The sequence below is a fragment of the Primulina huaijiensis genome, chromosome 11 (assembly GCF_012295235.1).
Source record: "Primulina huaijiensis isolate GDHJ02 chromosome 11, ASM1229523v2, whole genome shotgun sequence".
Taxonomy (NCBI): Eukaryota; Viridiplantae; Streptophyta; class Magnoliopsida; order Lamiales; family Gesneriaceae; genus Primulina; species Primulina huaijiensis.
This window is the reverse complement of record NC_133316.1, coordinates 19,327,622-19,345,835: the sequence shown is the minus strand read 5'-3', so window position 1 is coordinate 19,345,835 and position 18,214 is coordinate 19,327,622. Positions and strand designations below refer to the sequence as shown.

At 37.5% G+C, this 18,214-nt stretch overlaps 2 protein-coding genes across 3 annotated transcripts; both read right to left on the bottom strand.

Moving 5' to 3' along the window:
• Positions 1 to 1,237: 1,237 nt before the first annotated feature.
• On the bottom strand, positions 1,238 to 2,874 carry LOC140987300 (aspartyl protease family protein 2-like). Its single transcript, XM_073455757.1, has one exon. The coding sequence runs from the start codon at positions 2,830 to 2,832 to the stop codon at positions 1,411 to 1,413; it is 1,422 nt and encodes a 473-aa protein (XP_073311858.1). The 5' UTR covers positions 2,833 to 2,874; the 3' UTR covers positions 1,238 to 1,410.
• Positions 2,875 to 15,403: 12,529 nt separating this feature from the next.
• On the bottom strand, positions 15,404 to 17,908 carry LOC140987849 (transcription factor MTB1-like). Of its 2 annotated transcripts, none has more exons than XM_073456544.1 (2): positions 17,705 to 17,908; positions 15,404 to 17,454 (listed from the first exon to the last, which is right to left on the bottom strand). In XM_073456544.1, exons 1-2 carry the CDS (start codon positions 17,824 to 17,826, stop codon positions 15,636 to 15,638), a joined length of 1,941 nt encoding a protein of 646 aa, XP_073312645.1. In that variant the 5' UTR covers positions 17,827 to 17,908; the 3' UTR covers positions 15,404 to 15,635. The 2 variants fall into 2 exon arrangements, with proteins under 2 accessions (XP_073312645.1, XP_073312646.1); XM_073456545.1 differs by having other exon boundaries at positions 15,404 to 17,581; positions 17,705 to 17,823.
• Positions 17,909 to 18,214: the final 306 nt, after the last annotated feature.

The following is an 18,214-nucleotide window of genomic DNA, read 5'->3' as shown; positions in this document are numbered from 1 at the left end:
TCGATTTAATTCGGTTTCTGAACACCCATATTTCTGAACCATGTGTATATATTTTTATACACATACATTTATCAATTCAAATATATTTTTGTTGGAGGAAATAAAGAAAATTATTAGTATAAAGGTTAAGCTATTTTTGTAGGATAGTTGGGTTAAACTATTTTTAATATTTTATTATTTTTCTATATTGTTAAATTTTAAAAAAAAAAATGCAATTATAAGTGGTAATAGAATATTTAAAGTAAAATATAAATATTTGATCAATTGACGATCGAGTACGATGATAAGAATGAAAGTCGAATAACCAACAAAGATAAAGATGAATATCATGAGCGTCGATAGAAATGAATGATGTGAATTCTTACTTGAACCTACCTTTGCCATCCCTACCTCAGTAGACAAAAGTATAGTTATCCTACCTATACATCTCGCAATAAGAAAGGCAAAAACAAACAGGAAAGAAAAAAAGAAATATTAATAAATCAATGTAAAAATGACGCTTTGTTGTGGGCGTACTTAAGTATTTGTTGGACCTTGCTCCTCTCAATCAGATTGATTATGGGCCTCTAAATGTTAAAGGAAGAGCGAATTCTAACACATACTGAACATTACGTGATTTCTGTCAATCGATTCGTCGAGCGTAAACTAATAATACCGATTAATTAATGTCATGAGACATCGTTTGTTTAACATTATTCCATGCAATAAAACTTTAATTTTCTAAAAGATAATCAAATATTACAGACCTGTAATCAGCGTATATAGCGCCATGGAATGTCTTTTAGACTTGTAATAAACACATCTTTTACAAATGTGGTAGAAGTCAGATGTTTTCGTTTAAAGACAGATTATTTAGTATTAAAATTACATTTCCCAAAGGGACAGGGTGTAATCTGCATGGCATTTTGAATTNGTGTGTACCTTTAAAATAATATCATAGTCTCATTATTCCCGATGAAATTTGAACACCCACCCTTTCATATGTTAGGTTGGATGAGATTTCAAGAGGTGAATTTTTTAGATCTGATCGATTAGATTTATATTTGAAATGAAAAATATTTTTTTATACATATACTAACATATTTTATAAATTTATATTCGTAAGATCGGTCGGACAAATTTTGACAGATTTGAAGTTCCAATTTGGTTCGGAAAAGGATTTGAAGTACATTTTGAATAACACAAAAAATCCATATCAAATTGCTAATTCTAATCCTTTTTTTTTTAAAATGGAAACAATCCTTAAAACCTACAAAATGAAAACCAAGCTTCCTTGGATTGCAAATTTATCATTTGGTTTTGTATTACAACAATAAAACTACTAACTCTGTCAACGTTCTTTTGTTCTTCTTCCTTAAACCCTAATCATTAGTAGGACGACGTTGTAATATTTAGCATTGGTTCTAAAATCTAAACACAACCACCCGGAGCGAACCCGACCCGTTTACCCGCCAAATCGAACACAACACGGAAGCCCTGCTGCTGAATATTTCCAATAATGGACAACCCGCTCGTGGTACCCGCGAAAGCGAAGCAAAATGTCCCCTCGCTATCCACCGGAATGAGGTAATTCGACGCCGGAAGAGACACTTCAGCGCCGGTGAAATGGAACACCAATGTCGGCACCTTTACCACCGTCTTCCCTGAAAGATCGAAACAGGTGTCGAAGAGGGAGTAGTCCGGAGCCCGCTTCAAGTTCGACGTCCCCGAACGGAATGCATCCCTCAGTGCAATGTAGGCGGGTCTGGTCAACCGGGTCACGGACGTGCCCGAGTCCACTATCACTCCACCATTGCCACTCGGGTCGAGGTTGAAGGTTGACGATGCAATGCCGGGGACTGGAACCCCTCCGACGGAGATTCCGTTCAAGCCGACGTAGTAGAAAGTGTCAAGCTTCGGATTAGTTATCAATGGAGTAAAGACGGCTTTTCTAGAGACTGAGGATTCACCGAACATGAGATACGACGGTTTCGAGGAAGCTGACCGGTCCACCAAACAGTAGGAAAATTTATCACCGAATCGGCGGCCGGCTTGAGTGGGAAAAGATAGTTTTCCACGGCCGAGGCCTAATAAACCGGCGGCGCCGACGAAAAGGCCTTCGTTATCGTGTCCGCAGCCAAGGGCGACATTTTTTACCCTCGTCCGCCGAAAAGTTAATGTTTCTGTTGAAAATTCTCCGACTGTGAAAGAACCATCGCCATACGAGACTTGGTAAAGACATTTTTGCCGATTAGCGGTGCAACCAGGATTATCTAGCCGGCGGCAGAGTGGAGACCCACACGAGACTCCCGAGAAGGAAGTCGACTTTTTCGGGTCGAAAACCGGGTCGGCTTGTCTGTAGCATTTCTTGCACGGGGAGCACTGAATCCAAACAACGTCACTTCCAGTATCGAGCACCATGTAAACATACTTGGCAGGAGTACCTATCCCGAGGCGAGTGAAGTACTCGCCGCTTCCGTGTCCAAGTCCAGAAATCACCGAGCTACTAAAATCACGCGACAACGGCGGCTTTCTTGAGGCGTTGGCCGCAGCAATTGTGACCAGTGCTTTGACTCTAACGGCGTCGCGTATAAGACGGAGCTTGAAAAGGGATTCTTTTGTATCATTCAAAGCAGGTGAAAGATTATCGACATGGTGTAAGTTCAGCGAGAAAGTATCATCGGATTCGGGTGAGGCCCCATCACCAACTCCGAGTTCGAGGTCTTTCTGTATCAGCCATGAAAGATCCTGAGGTGTAGGAAGGGAGGTGAGGACGACGGTCTGATACTGAAGAGCAGCAGAAAAAGACACAGAAATGCTGAGGAAAAGGAAGAAGAAAATTTTTCCATCCATTTTTACAGAGAGGATAGAAGCCACCGGTTCTTTCGAAGAGTATTTCTGTCAGATTATGACATGACTAGTTCGGTGAAGAATCCAATCACATAAATGAGGTGCCATATAAAAAAAAATAAAATAAAAAATATTTTATTTGATTTTAAATTTGATCATAAATTCCCCATTTTAATGACAACCTTCACGTATTTGTATATCATATAACACAGAATATATTGCAATAATTCGCCAAACAAGCCACCGAGTGCCATGCATCATGTATTTCTTAACTTTTTTAAAGTAGTGATTTCAGTCACAAATCTTGTGAATTGTTCGAGTATTAAAACAGTATCATCGTAAAACAAAGGAATTCAGACATAATCATTCGAAATACACCAATCTTTTTAAAACACAGTGCGTAAATATTCCACTCTAAGGCCCACGATATCCTAATTGTCTCCACAAATCCTCGCACGCTCCTTAAAAAGCAGTGGAATTCTTTGTTAAAAAAACGAATCATACTCTGTCATGTCTAATAAATGGTATTTGGAAGATGAGTGAATTTGAAATTTATGTTATTATTTATTTAAACAAGAAAAATTATATTATTCCAAATACAACATTCAATTCTTGTTGAACTGCTCATAAATTAAAAGAGAAGAGATCATTAATTATTTATTGTAAAAGAAACTTGTATGAATTCATTAATTTGGTCAAGCTACCTCTGAATTCACAGCCTCAATAAATTTTTCTGGTTCCAACACAAATAACTATGTTTGTTTTTCCGTAATGAATTTTTTCACTTTATCAACGGTATTTATGGAGTGTCTCATCCACCAAGATCAGCTACGATTACCTAAAGGCAACAGTCCAAGTTCATCGTTCTTGTGATATATTCGGCGGTGAATTGGCCAAGTGGGCCTCCTTTCTCGGTAATTCGTGTATACCATTAATGAGGTCACACCTCTACTTCATACATAAAACATTCGATGTTATTACGTGTCACTGCCTACAACATCATTACATCAAAATCGTATTGNTATATAGGAATATAAATACAGTTTTTCCTTTCAATTTATAAAATGAGAGTGATAGATGATTTAAATGTCATACAAAAGGAGCTAGTTTTTTTTTTCAACTTTTTAAGCTTTTACTTAATTAATGTGAATAAAGAAATATTCTTGCCACGAGTTCATAATATCATGAGATTTAAAATATTGATCTTGACGAGTTTCGTTTTGGTTGCTTTTTAGAAAAAAAATAATATTTTACTTATGAACTTGGGGAGGAAAAGAATTGTTACTCGTTAAAACTAACTATTCAGTACAAAATATAAATTGTATGATAGTCTACAAACGATGTCTCAACAATTTGAAAATACGTACATATATATTTAAGGAAATTTCATGCTATATATCGAGACACTATCCAAATATGCGTGTAAAAATGAATATTTATCAATATATGTGGAGACTTTCCAAGGGCAGTTTCCGGTTTTGTTGTGGCAAAACATTTGGCCCAAGAATTGCGCAGAGGAAAGGAAAATAATGGTGGAGGAGGGGACCCTTGGTTGGAAAGTTAGCATCACTTACGACACAAGTAAAAGAACATATAATCTAGCTAGAGAGGTAGGTAATTTGAGTTTTGTGTTTTGTATCTCTCCCGATGATATTTAGTGTAGTTCTTCTTGTAAAAACTTCTTACCTATTTAATGAAATCTTTTTTCATTAAAAAAAGAACAGATGTTAAAGTTGGATTATGGAAGGCAACCACTCGTAAAAGCTGCTACTATTTCTGTGTGTATACATATTAAATTAAATGTTAAAGTGATTTTCTTGTAGTGTTTAATTGTATTAATAAATTATTATTGTATTTTTAATGTTAATTGATTTTTGTGTCAGGTTTATTAGTGTTAATACATTATTATTTTTCTTTCAGATTATACATGGAGTATTTCTCTCCCTATGATATGGTCAAATGTTAGTCATATCATGATCATCAACATACATGTCAAGTTCTATAAAAATGTGAAAGACTCACTTAATCTAATGATATTGGAATAGGAGGAGAAATATTTCCAATATAACATAGACTAACCCAGAAGTTATATGCTTTGGTGGTGAGAATATCCACAAAGTTAATCAACTTCTTGTATTCAAACTCGTTGAAAAATTAGAATTTTCAAATGCAAAGTAGTATAAATCCAAAGCCCAATAGCCCGAATAGCTACTAACTTTATTAGATCAATTTAGGCTGGCGATCGAGTTCAGCCCAATCTATAATTTTTGGGCTACGAGGGAGGTTACATTCTGATTCGTTTTTATCCACTCCCCAAATCTCTCGTCTCTCAGATTTTTGTACTGATTTCTACTGACCATTTCCACTTTCTTCTCCATTTCTCAAGCAGGAACTGATATGATGCAGACTGGGCGAGCCAAGAGAATCACAAGAGTGCCAAGCAAATTAGCTGACTATGTAGTTCATAGCAAATAATAAAGAAATTTATTCATAAATGATATATGTTAATTAAACATTAAAGAAGTTATACCTATTCATTTTAATAGAAAAATTTATCCCTCTACTGCTAAACTTTCTCATAAAAATTGTGTTTGTGCAAGAAATTCAGCATGCACAACACACTTTGAGGTGATTTTGCCCCTCCTTCCGAAAAGGACTCAGACAAACTCAAAACGAAACATAAAAGTTGTAGCTACGTGAGTTGGTTTTTCCAATAAAATTTGGCTGATCTCATTTGAACTATACACAAGTATTGTGTTAGAAATCATAACGGGTGTCACTTATCGATTATAGTTCAACACAAGTTTAAAACATAATTCAAGTACTAATTCCTACGTTCATTAAAATATCATATTTTCTAAGTTTATTCTCTATTATATGATAACACACGTTAATCACATGATTAACCAGTGTTCTAAAAATCCCCGCCTAGGACCGCCTAGGCGCTTGGACCGCCCCCATTTTAGGCTAGTCGAAACTTCTAGGCACCACCATATTAATCGACCGCCTAGGCGGTCCGGGCGCCGCCTAGGCGTGAAAGCCGCCTAGGCGATTTTACAATTATGGCACAAGGATGGATTGTTGATGGTGGAGATGAAGATGTTGAGACAAATGTTGAAGATGTAAGGGAACTTTACGAAGAAGAATTTGTATCGGATGAAGAGGAGGAAGAAGCCACGGATTTTGAGTTTGAATCCGATACAGAAGAAGTATTGGAAAAATATGGAGATGAACTAGAAGAGTTAGATGTTTAGGTAACCGCCCGCCTACCGCTTTTTAGAACACTGTGATTAACGAGAGTTAATTCATCTTTTTATATAATATGGTTTGAGGGCCTTACATTTTTTTGCTTTTGAAACAATTTTAAAGTCAAAAAAAGAGTTTCAAAACGAGTTTTTCCAGCTTTAACCATATCTTTCTATCTCGTTACTTTTCTCATCAAGTTTAAAACCTGGCACCTGTTGTATATATACGTGTATGTGTGTGTGTTTATTAACCATCATTTCTCTTTCATGTACCTTCTTCAAGTGAGGAATTTTAATGAAATTTTCAAGCATCAAATCTAAACAATGACAATGCATGAAGATCAATATAAGTGAAGATATAGAGCTTCGAAATGACGCCATGTTCATTCAAATTTAAATACATTATCTAAATTAACATTAGAACTTTAATTTGAAGAAGTGCAACAATTATGCATATAGTGATATCGATGATATCAAAATTTTAAATCATATCATCTAAAATATTTGCGCTTACACCATCAATAACAATTTGAACCACATTTTTTGCCACAATTTGATGTACATATTTTGCGATTAACTTAAACAGTTTTTCACCAGTGTGAGAATAGCTTGACCATCCACAAATTCTATAAACACACTCCTTCTTGGACCATTTACAAAAAATTAATTGAAGTCCTATTTTTCTATATATCCACCCATTTGCAATTAAAGTGCAGTCATATTTAACATGACCATTCATGAATTCCTTCAATTTTAATTTTGTATGTTGTTGCTCTTTTTTTAAGCATGCAACTCTAACTACGTGGTAATTATTCATTCCATAACCAAATTGTCCAACTACTTGGATAAATGTTCTAAAACTATATATCATAATTCACATTATTAAATTAAACACATGCATCATACATCCATCTAGCGAACCTTTGAACCACATTCTTCATCGGTTTCTTCTCATGTTCATCATACAGCTTTGCATCTTTTTTCTTTTATTGTTTCACGATCTCATCAACATCTTGTCGGAAATATAAATCTATTGTGCTAGTTTATTTTAGTTTGTTCCCTTGAAAATCAGGTGCAAGATTAGAACACTAACCAAATGAAGCCAATAGGTCGTTTCTTTTTTTCTAGGACATCTTCTTCGACTTTCAAATATTTTTTTTGATATGCAGCTTCATCGAAGTGATGAATCACATCGATTTGATTTTTCACTTCTTTCTTTTTTGTCATATAAGAACTGATTTTCTTCTTTCACGTGCTCTAGACATTTTGAGCAAGTTTTTCATATTTTCATTGCCTCCAACACGATGCTGCTTATGTCGATAAATCATATCGTTTGTTATTTTCTCACAAAAATCATACTTCAGTTTATCATTAATTTTTTGGGTCTACTAATATTGCATAATTACATGCTCGATCTTTGGAAGGGATTGTGATTCAAAATTTGACATTTTTATCGGCAATAGCAGGCTTAAGATGAGAGAAGGACTAAGGAGAATGGAAATGGCGTGATAGGAATTCTGGAATTATCTTATTTGAATCGCTAGAAATTGAGAAACCAAAATTATAGTTTTGTGTCGCTGCACGCAGATAGTTAGATCTTAGAATTGAAAGTTTGATTTCTAAAAAAAAAAAATTGGAAGTTTTAACATCCAGACGTTCGCCTTTAACAACTCTATATGAATGAGATATTATTCCTTGCGGGGACGGAGCCAACCCCCTCTTTTAGGGACGGAGCCACCCAAAAGTTTGGTTGAGTTTGTAGTTATTTTTCAGCTTATGTAGTGATGAAGTTATAGATTATTAGATTTTTGGTATGTATAAAGCTTGAGATTAACTTCCGTATGATGTATATTTTTAGTGGATTTTCTGTTTTTCCACCCCAACGCGAGTTTCGAGCAGAAAATTTCAGCCGAGGCACTATGACGGGGAAAATCTTCCGCCCTAGCATGCATGCCTCACGGCTCCGGTACATTTTTCTTAAAGATTTGATTTGTCCTGTTTTAACGCTTCATGTTTTTACGGCAACAACTGAACGATCATTTTCAGCTATGAAATTTCTTAAGACCTCACTCTGGAATAAGATGAAAGAAGAGTTATTGACAAATTATATGATTATCTACATTGAAAGAAAGTTTAGTGCAAGGATAGATACTGATTCAATAATCGATGAGTTTTATTAGATGAAAAACTCATGTCCTAGGTCAAAAATTTTGATGCCTACGTCCCTGATTCCTTGTTAAATTATTTAGTTGTACTACATAAATATGACACTTCTGATTCATTTTTCTTTAATGAAAAATCTGGGGTCAAATGTTTTCACGGTCTTTCAATGATGTTGTACTTGACAAATGGTGATCTGAATCAATCAAAGATATATACGTACAGATTAATTTGATAGACATATTATTATTTTTTGACATCATTATTATATCATCACTAATTTGATTTGATTCACGTTTTTACATTATATATCGGTGTAATTTATAAAAAAAATAAAAAATTTGTTTCACATGCCTCACTCCCCAATCAATCACATGCACGAACCATTTATGCATCACATTCTTTTTAATAATGACATCTGTTTGATTAATTGAAAGGTACTCTCGAGAAAATTCGACTGCCCTGATGCAGATCCAACGGCCCATACTTGATCGAACATGTGGGTACACATTAGGCTTCATACAAAAAAAAAAGTAGGTCAAACATGTAATTCATGATATGTACTTAAGACAAAACCCTAATGTTAGATAGAATTAAACTTGTAGTCTATCTAATTAGTATTGGCAGCAGAACAGATCAGACATGGTTGGTCAGCTCTAAAAAATTTATGGGATTCTGCTAATCTGTGGAAAAGGGGGAAATTTTATGGGATGACCGATCCTCCATGCATCTCTCATAAAAATAACTTTGCAAGATCATAAAAATGAAATAAATTTATCAAAAAAAGAAGAGAAAAGAAAAAACATTTGCATGAATTCTTTCGGTTATGATGATTGATACCCTATGGATAGACCCATTAAGATCAGACTCAAACAAGACTTTGTGTCGGCAAAGTCAATGAAGGCACAGTCATTGCATTAAATAATTAAAACGTGGGTTGGCTGCGGGAAATTTCGTAGAAGTTTCAGATAACGCGTTTTTAACGCGTCTTCACACGGTCAAGGGATTCTATAAATAGAGCTCCCCCTTTCATTTTGAAATTATCCCTTCTTCGATTTTTCTCTCATCTTATAACATTCTATAATATTTGTGAGGTGTTTGTTCTCCTGTATTAAGAGAGTGCGTGTTCTCTTTGGAAACATAGTGAGTGAGTTGTATACCACAAAATATTATAGTGGAAATTCTTTTCATCTTGCCCGTGGTTTTTACCCTAATAATTTTTAGGGGTTTTCCACGTAAATCTCGGTGTCCAGTTTATTCTTTATTTTCGGGTTTTATTATCTCAAATTACCGCACGTGGGACCAACAAGTGGTATCAGAGCCTTGGTTTAAAATTTCTTAAAATTCTGAGTATGCTCTGTGGTTGCAGCCTAGACTGATCTTCCACATCAGAAAAGATTTTTTGAGATTTTTTATTTAAGGCGGGATTATTTTGTTCAGTCTACTAAAATTGTTCTAGACATAATGGCGGGCAGGTACGAGATAGCAAAGTTCAACGGAAGCAATTTTATGCTGTGGAAAATAAAGATACAAGCAGTTTTAAGAAAGGAGAATTGCTTGGCGGCTATTGGAGATAGACCGGTGGAGATTACGGATGATGGAAAGTGGAATGAGATGAATGATAATGTTGTTGCCAATTTACACTTGGCTATTGCAGACGAAGTATTGTCAAGTATATCTGAGATAAAAACAGCAAAAGTTATCTGGGATACTTTGACAAAGATGTACGAGGTCAAGTCACTACACAACATGATTTTCCTAAAGAGAAGGCTTTATACTCTTCGGATGGCGGAATCCTCATCGATGACCGACCATATCAACACACTAAATACTCTATTTGCCCAACTCACTTCCATGGGGCATAAAATAGGGGAAAATGAACGTGCGGAGCTTCTACTTCAAAGTCTACCAGATTCATATGATCAACTTATCATCAACATTACCAACAATATTCTTATGGGCTTTCTAAGATTCGACGATGTCTTAACTGCGGTTCTCGGAGAAGAAAGCCGGCGCAAGAATAAGGAAGATAGGTTGGTAACATCGAAGCAGGCAGAGGCTTTACCGATGATAAGAGGAAGATTTATGGACCGTGACTCCAGTGGGAGCCAAAGACGAGGTAGATCAAAGTCGAGAAGTAAGAAGAAAAATATTTACTGCTTTAAATGTGGCGGTAAAGGGCACTTCAAGAAAGAGTGTACGAGTATTGACAAAAGTTCTCAAGGAAATGTGGCCAGTACTTCAGGCAGTGGTGAAATATTATTCAGCGAAGCAGCAACTGTTGCAGAAGGCAGACACAAATTTTGTGACACATGGATTATGGATTCAGGAGCGACGTGGCACATGACGTCTCGGAGAGAATGGTTTGATCATTATGAACCAGTCTCAGGAGGATCTGTATTCATGGGAAATGATCATGCATTGGAAATCGCTGGGGTCGGTACTATCAAAATTAAAATGTTTGATGGCACCATTCGCACCATACAGAAGGTACGACATGTGAAAGGACTGACAAAGAATCTTTTGTCATTGGGGCAATTAGATGACATCGGGTGCAAAACTCGGATCGAGAACGGGATCATGAAAATTGTGAAAGGCGCGCTTGTGGTTATGAAGTCGGAAAAGGTTGCTGCAAATCTGTATGTACTTTTGGGAGAAACACACAAGGAGGCAGAACTAGCTGTTGCATCAAATGGTTCAGGAGAAGAATTAACAGTGTTATGGCATAGAAAGCTTGGGCATATGTCAGAACGGGGGTTGAAAATTCTCTCAGAACGGAAGCTGCTGCCGGGACTTACAAAAGTGTCATTACCCTTTTGTGAGCATTGTGTTACCAGTAAACAACACAGATTAAAGTTTGGCACTTCTACTGCCAGGAGCAAAAGCATATTGGAGCTGATTCATTCGGATGTTTGGCAAGCACCGGTTGTATCCCTAGGAGGAGCGAGATATTTTGTCTCGTTCATTGATGATTTCTCTAGGAGATGTTGGGTGTATCCAATCAAGAAGAAATCAGATGCTTTCCAGATCTTCAAAGATTTCAAAGCGCGGGTTGAACTTGATTCAGAAAAGAAAATCAAGTGTCTGAGGACTGACAATGGAGGAGAATATACCAGTGACGAATTTGATGCATATTGTCAACATGAGGGCATCAAAAGACAGTTTACGACGGCTTACACACCTCAACAGAATGGAGTGGCGGAGCGGATGAACAGAACCTTGTTGGACAGAACAAGAGCTATGTTGAGGACTGCAGGTCTAGAAAAGTCATTTTGGGCAGAAGCAGTCAAAACCGCTTGTTATATTATCAATCGTTCTCCTTCAGTGGCGATTGATCTGAAGACTCCGATGGAGATGTGGACCGGGAAGCCGACAGATTATTCTCATTTGCATACATTTGGAAGTCCTGTGTACGTTCTGTACAATGAGCAAGAAAGATCGAAGTTGGATTCAAAATCCAGAAAATGTATCTTCTTAGGATATGCTGATGGAGTAAAGGGGTTTCGCTTGTGGGATCCTACTGTTCACAAGCTTGTCATCAGCAGGGATGTTATCTTCGAGGAAGATAAAGTAAAGGGAGACAAAGGCACACCGAATTCAGAAACTACTATTTTTCAGGTGGAAAATAAGACAGACGAAGGTCAAGTTTCTTGTGAAGCAGTACCAGAGCACGAAGAACAAGAACATGTTGAGTCTGAAGTTTCCAATGTGAGGCAGTCAACTCGAGACAGAAGACCACCAGGTTGGCTTTCAGATTATGTCACTGAAAGCAATATTGCATATTGTCTATTATCAGAGGATGGTGAGCCATCGAGTTTCCACGAGGCTACTCAAAGCTCGGATGTATCTTTGTGGATGATAGCAATGCAAGAAGAGTTGGAGGCATTAGACAGAAATAAAACTTGGGATCTTGTTACACTACCACGAGGAAGGAAAGCCATTGGAAACAGATGGGTCTATAAGATCAAGCGTGATGGCAATAACCAAGTGGAGCGGTATCGTGCTAGATTGGTGGTAAAAGGGTATGCTCAGAAAGAAGGCATTGACTTCAATGAGATATTTTCTCCTGTGGTTCGGCTTACAACAGTCAGAGTGGTGCTGGCATTGTGTGCGGTGTTTGACCTACATCTAGAACAGCTAGATGTGAAAACGGCGTTTCTTCATGGAGATCTTGAAGAAGAAATCTATATGCTCCAGCCAGAAGGTTTTGCGGAAAAAGGCAAAGAGAACTTGGTTTGCAGGTTGAACAAATCTCTGTACGGTCTCAAACAGGCGCCGAGGTGTTGGTACAAGAGATTTGATTCCTATATCATGAGCCTCGGATACAACAGACTGAGTGCAGACCCTTGTACGTATTTCAAGAGGTCTGGTGATGATTATATCATTTTGCTGTTGTATGTGGACGACATGTTGGTAGCAGGCCCCAACAAAGATCAGGTCCAAGGATTGAAGGCACAGTTGGCTAGGGAATTTGATATGAAGGACTTGGGACCAGCAAACAAGATTCTAGGGATGCAAGTTCACCGAGACAGAAGTAACAGAAAGATTTGGCTTTCCCAGAAAAATTATTTGAAGAAAGTCTTGCAACGCTTCAACATGCAAGATAGTAAGCCAATTTCGACCCCTCTTCCTGTTAACTTCAAGTTATCCTCCGAGATGTGTCCTAGCAGTGAAGCAGAGAGGATGGAGATGTCTCGAGTACCATATGCATCAGCAGTGGGAAGTTTGATGTTCGCTATGATCTGTACAAGACCGGATATTGCTCAAGCAGTGGGAGCAGTTAGTCGGTATATGGCGAATCCTGGACGAGAGCATTGGAGCACTGTTAAGAGGATCCTTAGATACATTAAGGGTACCTCGAATGCTGCATTATGTTATGGAGGATCGGATTTTACACTCAGGGGCTATGTCGATTCAGATTATGCAGGTGATCCTGATAAGAGAAAATCTACTACTGGTTATGTGTTTACACTTGCAGGGGGAGCAGTAAGCTGGGTTTCAAAACTGCAAACAGTTGTGGCGTTATCTACAACGGAGGCAGAATACATGGCAGCTACTCAAGCTTGCAAGGAGGCAATATGGATTAAAAGGTTATTGGAGGAGATCGGGCACAAACAAGAGAATGTTTCTTTGTTTTGTGACAGTCAGAGTGCCTTGCACATCGCAAGAAATCCAGCCTTTCATTCCAGGACAAAACACATTGGAGTACAATTTCACTTTGTGCGGGAAGTAGTAGAAGAAGGAAGCGTGGATATGCAGAAGATCCATACGAAAGAAAACATAGCTGATTTTATGACCAAACCAGTGAACACTGATAAATTTGAGTGGTGTAGATCCTCAAGTGGTCTAGCAGAAACGTAAGCAGCAGGGAATGACAAGATTGAAAGGATGTGTTGAGATGTGTTTGATTCTCAATCAAATCTCCAAGTGGGAGAAATGTCGGCAAAGTCAATGAAGGCACAGTCATTGCATTAAATAATTAAAACGTGGGTTGGCTGCGGGAAATTTCGTAGAATTTTCAGATAACGCGTTTTTAACGCGTCTTCACACGGTCAAGGGATTCTATAAATAGAGCTCCCCCTTTCATTTTGAAATTATCCCTTCTTCGAGTTTTCTCTCATCTTATAACATTCTATAATATTTGTGAGGTGTTTGTTCTCCTGTATTAAGAGAGTGCGTGTTCTCTTTGAAAACACAGTGAGTGAGTTGTACACCACAAAATATTATAGTGGAAATTCTTTTCATCTTGCCCGTAGTTTTTACCCTAATAATTTTTAGGGGTTTTCCACGTAAATCTCGGTGTCCAGTTTATTCTTTATTTTTGGGTTTTATTATCTCAAATTACCGCACGTGGGACCAACAATTTGGACCTCCGGTCCATTCCTAACCTAGGTGAATGGCCCATGATGGATCTCATGCACGCTCTTATAAATGTCAGGTTTGAGCGTCCAATTCATTCATTCATTCAATAAATTGATTCATTATATTGATCTTTAGCAATGTCCCTAGCTGTTTTTTCATTTTATTCTCGATACTTGACTTGAGCGTCGGATGAGCTATGTCAGGACACTTTCCTAGCCCCCTTCTAACAGTCTCCTTTGTGATTTCAGGCCTAGAATAAATTCGAGATCTGTATTCAAATTAGTATCATCTGCTGGAACCGAACCCTAAATTTTCAGTGAATATCAATGAAGATGGTTTGATAATAGTTGTGATCATGAAACTAATATCTTAAGTAAAAAGATAATAAAATTATTTATCTTTACCGTGGGATGATAGGATTATATATGAATAAGTTATACAATGATTATTAAAATGATTACATAGGATATCAAATAATAGTTGCTAAATCGAGGATTAAGAAATTACCCTTCAATTATTAAAAATAATATTATACTTTTCTTACATAGTCAAACTATGAGTTTGGTTGGAAATGAATATTTTTTCACAATTTTTCTTTTTTTCACACAATTTCACGAAGGATAGGAGAATCAATCATTCATGTTCATCATATTGACTAAAATTTTAAAAAGAAAGGAAAATAAACTTAGGCATTTTAATAGGAAATTTTATGCAACATCGGGTGATCTTCGTCCGTCGTCACATGACCCGGACAGGCGGATGATCATAGAATTTCCCCATATTAAATTTTAGTATGGCATGTCTTACACCTAAATAGTTGTTCCCCCCACGTGCCACACGTTCTCGAAAGAGCTAATGCTATTATACTCTCTTGTTCACATGCATTCCTTCTTCTATGTCCAAAAACAGGAATATAGGAAGCACAACCCACCTTCCTCGGAAAATGCTTGTACTCCCTTACCAAAATGATTTAAATTGCATATATTCTGTGCTCTATTTGAATTTTGGAATAAATATTTAATTTAACAACATTGACTAAAAAAATCAAGTCTTCAGTTACACAGAACATACCTACCATTCAAACCAACCATTGGCATTATTAATGATTCATCTTCTCCTACACACATGTGACTTTGCCAAATATCATGCAATTGATCAAATCTAATGTGTGATTTCAAACCACCATGATTTCAAGAACATATCAAGCATATCACTAGTAACTAAAGAATGAGGGCAAAGATTATGGCAACCAAAATAATGTAAGGGATACAAATATCAAATAACCGCAACAGAATAACAATGAAACAGACAGAAGTAGGGGAAAGGGAACTAATGAAATCTCCCGTTAAACTTTATATATTCAATAAGTAATGTATATATACTTATAATCAAATAATGTTTTGTTACCCTAGTGGGCCAAATTACATTCTTTCTTCTAATGCTAGCATTATCTGCTGTATAGTCTGCAAAATAGTTTTCCATGTTGATTTTACCACATGGTATTTGGCAATGGCAATATTTGTAGTATCCAACAGATGACTACGGCTGCCAGGAGTTGGAATCATGGGAATACGCATTTATCAGCTTCTCCTTGGTCAGCGGTTCTGATCCTACAGATTTTACAACGAAAGTGTGAAATATTTTTTCACTCCCAACGGCCATTTTTGTGTCAACAATAGTTGCCTGCGCATTCTTGATTGCTTGGTAGATTTTGGACACGGGGTGAGCATCCAATTGACAGCTCATCTGCACTGTAACGTCATCACCGTTGGCTTGGACGTCGATTCTTGGAACCAATTCTTGCATCTCCGTGCTTGTCTTAGCTTCTAAACATGATGCTTCCCTTGGTATACTTCTAGGTCTTTCTCCCTCTGACTCCATGTTCTTAAGTTTCGTCTGTAGTTCAGTTATGTAAGAAATTGCATCTCCAAGGAGAGAAGCTTTGTCCATCTTGGAAATATTTGGCACAACTGCTCGCAGTGCATAGAAACGTTGGTTAAGCTTCTCTCGTCGCTGCCTCTCTGCTTCTACATGATTGAGAGCCTCCATTCGTCCATTGGCAGGCTTCCGACCGCGCTTTCTTGGCCTCATCTCTGTCGATAACCCATTCTGCTCTTCCTGGCATGAAACCTCAACATCTGAGTGCTCCGAGTCAACACTACGCGTCTGGGAAACTAATGGCCTTGAGGTTGCTCCAGTAAAATCAATCTGCATCTTTGCTGGCTTTTGATTCTGAGTATTATTCAGCCGAAACTCTTTCCTTGGCCCACCTATATGCTCATGAAGATTTTTGGTTGCAGGGTGAGGGCTATAAATCTCCGCGTGATTCCCCGGCTTTACATTATTGTACTGAGTCCATGTTGCGCCATGAAAACCATTTTCAGTTTTTGCTAATGGCAGCCTGAGCCCATCTACATTTGCATCCCATGCCCTGCCTTCCACTTTCTTAACTGCGAGTTTTTCAATAAATTGCATACGACCTGAATTTAAATCCTGCCCGAAAATCTTGGTGACGACTTCTGAACGATTTCCACTTACCAAATTAGAAATGGGATCATCCACATCTTTTGGGTTGGCCACAGGTCCGACTTTCTTGACACTAAGATGTGGCGAAATTGAGGAAAAGGAAGATCGAATCTCCTTTAAGATCTCTAAACTTTCCGGGATACATTTCACCGACCCTAATTCAACCACCCCGATGTTTGTTGGAATCAAAACGATAGTTTGCATAGCAGCCGACTTTGCAAGAAAGGATCTCACGCAATAATCGATCGGAGACTTCAAAGCATCCAACAACCAGACATGCTTATTTGACCCAAAACATTTTCCAGGACCCCCTTCTCCCCTAGGAAAGGAGAAGTACATAGAAGCCAGGAAGAACATCTCTGTATCCGTAACCTTATCCAATCCAAAGGCATAACTATCCTCATCGGTTCCCCCAAACAAAGTATGCAACTTCTGGAGGACCCTTTTCCTCATTCTTTGTTTGGATTCATCTTCAAGTCGCATATTGTGAATCTGGGTAAATTCAGACTCCTCGTCATCGCGAGGCTCACGACAACACCCATCTCCCCAGCCCAAAACCAAATCACCGGAATTAGACCTCGAAAGCTGCCAAAAGATTGCATAATTCCAGCTAAAATTGGCGAAACCTGGGCGTTCCACAAGATCTGACAGCTTATTCTGCAACTTCTCATCATTCCCCAACGTCATGAACGAGCATTCAGCAGAAACGGAGCTCGACATCAAGTGATCAAAAGCCTTGGCTCCTAAAACCGCCGCCGCCATGGCCTTATCCTCAACATTCCACCCAACAGCCTCCATCCCGAAATCTAATCTCATCCCACAAGACAACCCACTAATAATTAAAAAAAACTAAAAACAAATTAAAAATTCAGTCTTTGTGATCAATCCCAATTTCCAAATAACACTGATGAAATCCAATCCAACAAAAACCCGTCTCAGCTCTTCCACAAAATTCAACACTTCTTGCAGAAAACAAGTAAACTCTCAGATCTCAAATCTTACAAATCCAAATAGAAATGCATGACCAAAAAGCACAGAGAAAAAGAAGAAAGAATACGATATAAAACAGAGAAATTACCGACCAACAATTCCAGTGTGCGTACAGTTGGAGAAGTGAAAACGAAGAGCTTTCGTTTGGCTCGGAGAAAAGGAAACAAAAGGGCAGCACCCGAAATTGGTTGCCCGAATTCCAACGGTGGTGCATGTGTTTGAAGGGACTGAAAAGTAACCGTGGTTAAGTTAAATGGAGGGTGGTCAGTCACCATTTTATCCTCCTCCCCATCTCTTTCCCCATGTTTTTTTTTTTTATATATATCTCACATTTCCCCAATGGTTTTATCATTTTTAAATGGAATACAAATTTATTGTCACTCAAATTATTATTATTTTTAATTAAATTTGAACATGAAATAGAATTAGTATATCATTATAAAAAAGCATTAATATAAACTAATTGAGAGATCTGGTTTAGACGAAGATATCACAAACATACTTATAAAATTATCTCAAAAAATATCATTTTTTATTATAAATATAGATCGGATGAACTTATTTTTTAAATCGATTTCACAATTATTACTTCAGTAAAAAAA

Coding starts and splice junctions, on each gene's coding strand:
- LOC140987849 (XM_073456544.1), bottom strand. CDS start 17,826: ATGCACCACCGTTGGAATTCGGGCAACCAATTTCGGGTGCTGCCCTTT. Junction 17,455..17,704: donor TACGCACACTGGAATTGTTG/GTCGGTAATTTC, acceptor TTTAATTATTAG/TGGGTTGTCTTGTGGGATGA.
- LOC140987300 (XM_073455757.1), bottom strand. CDS start 2,832: ATGGATGGAAAAATTTTCTTCTTCCTTTTCCTCAGCATTTCTGTGTCT.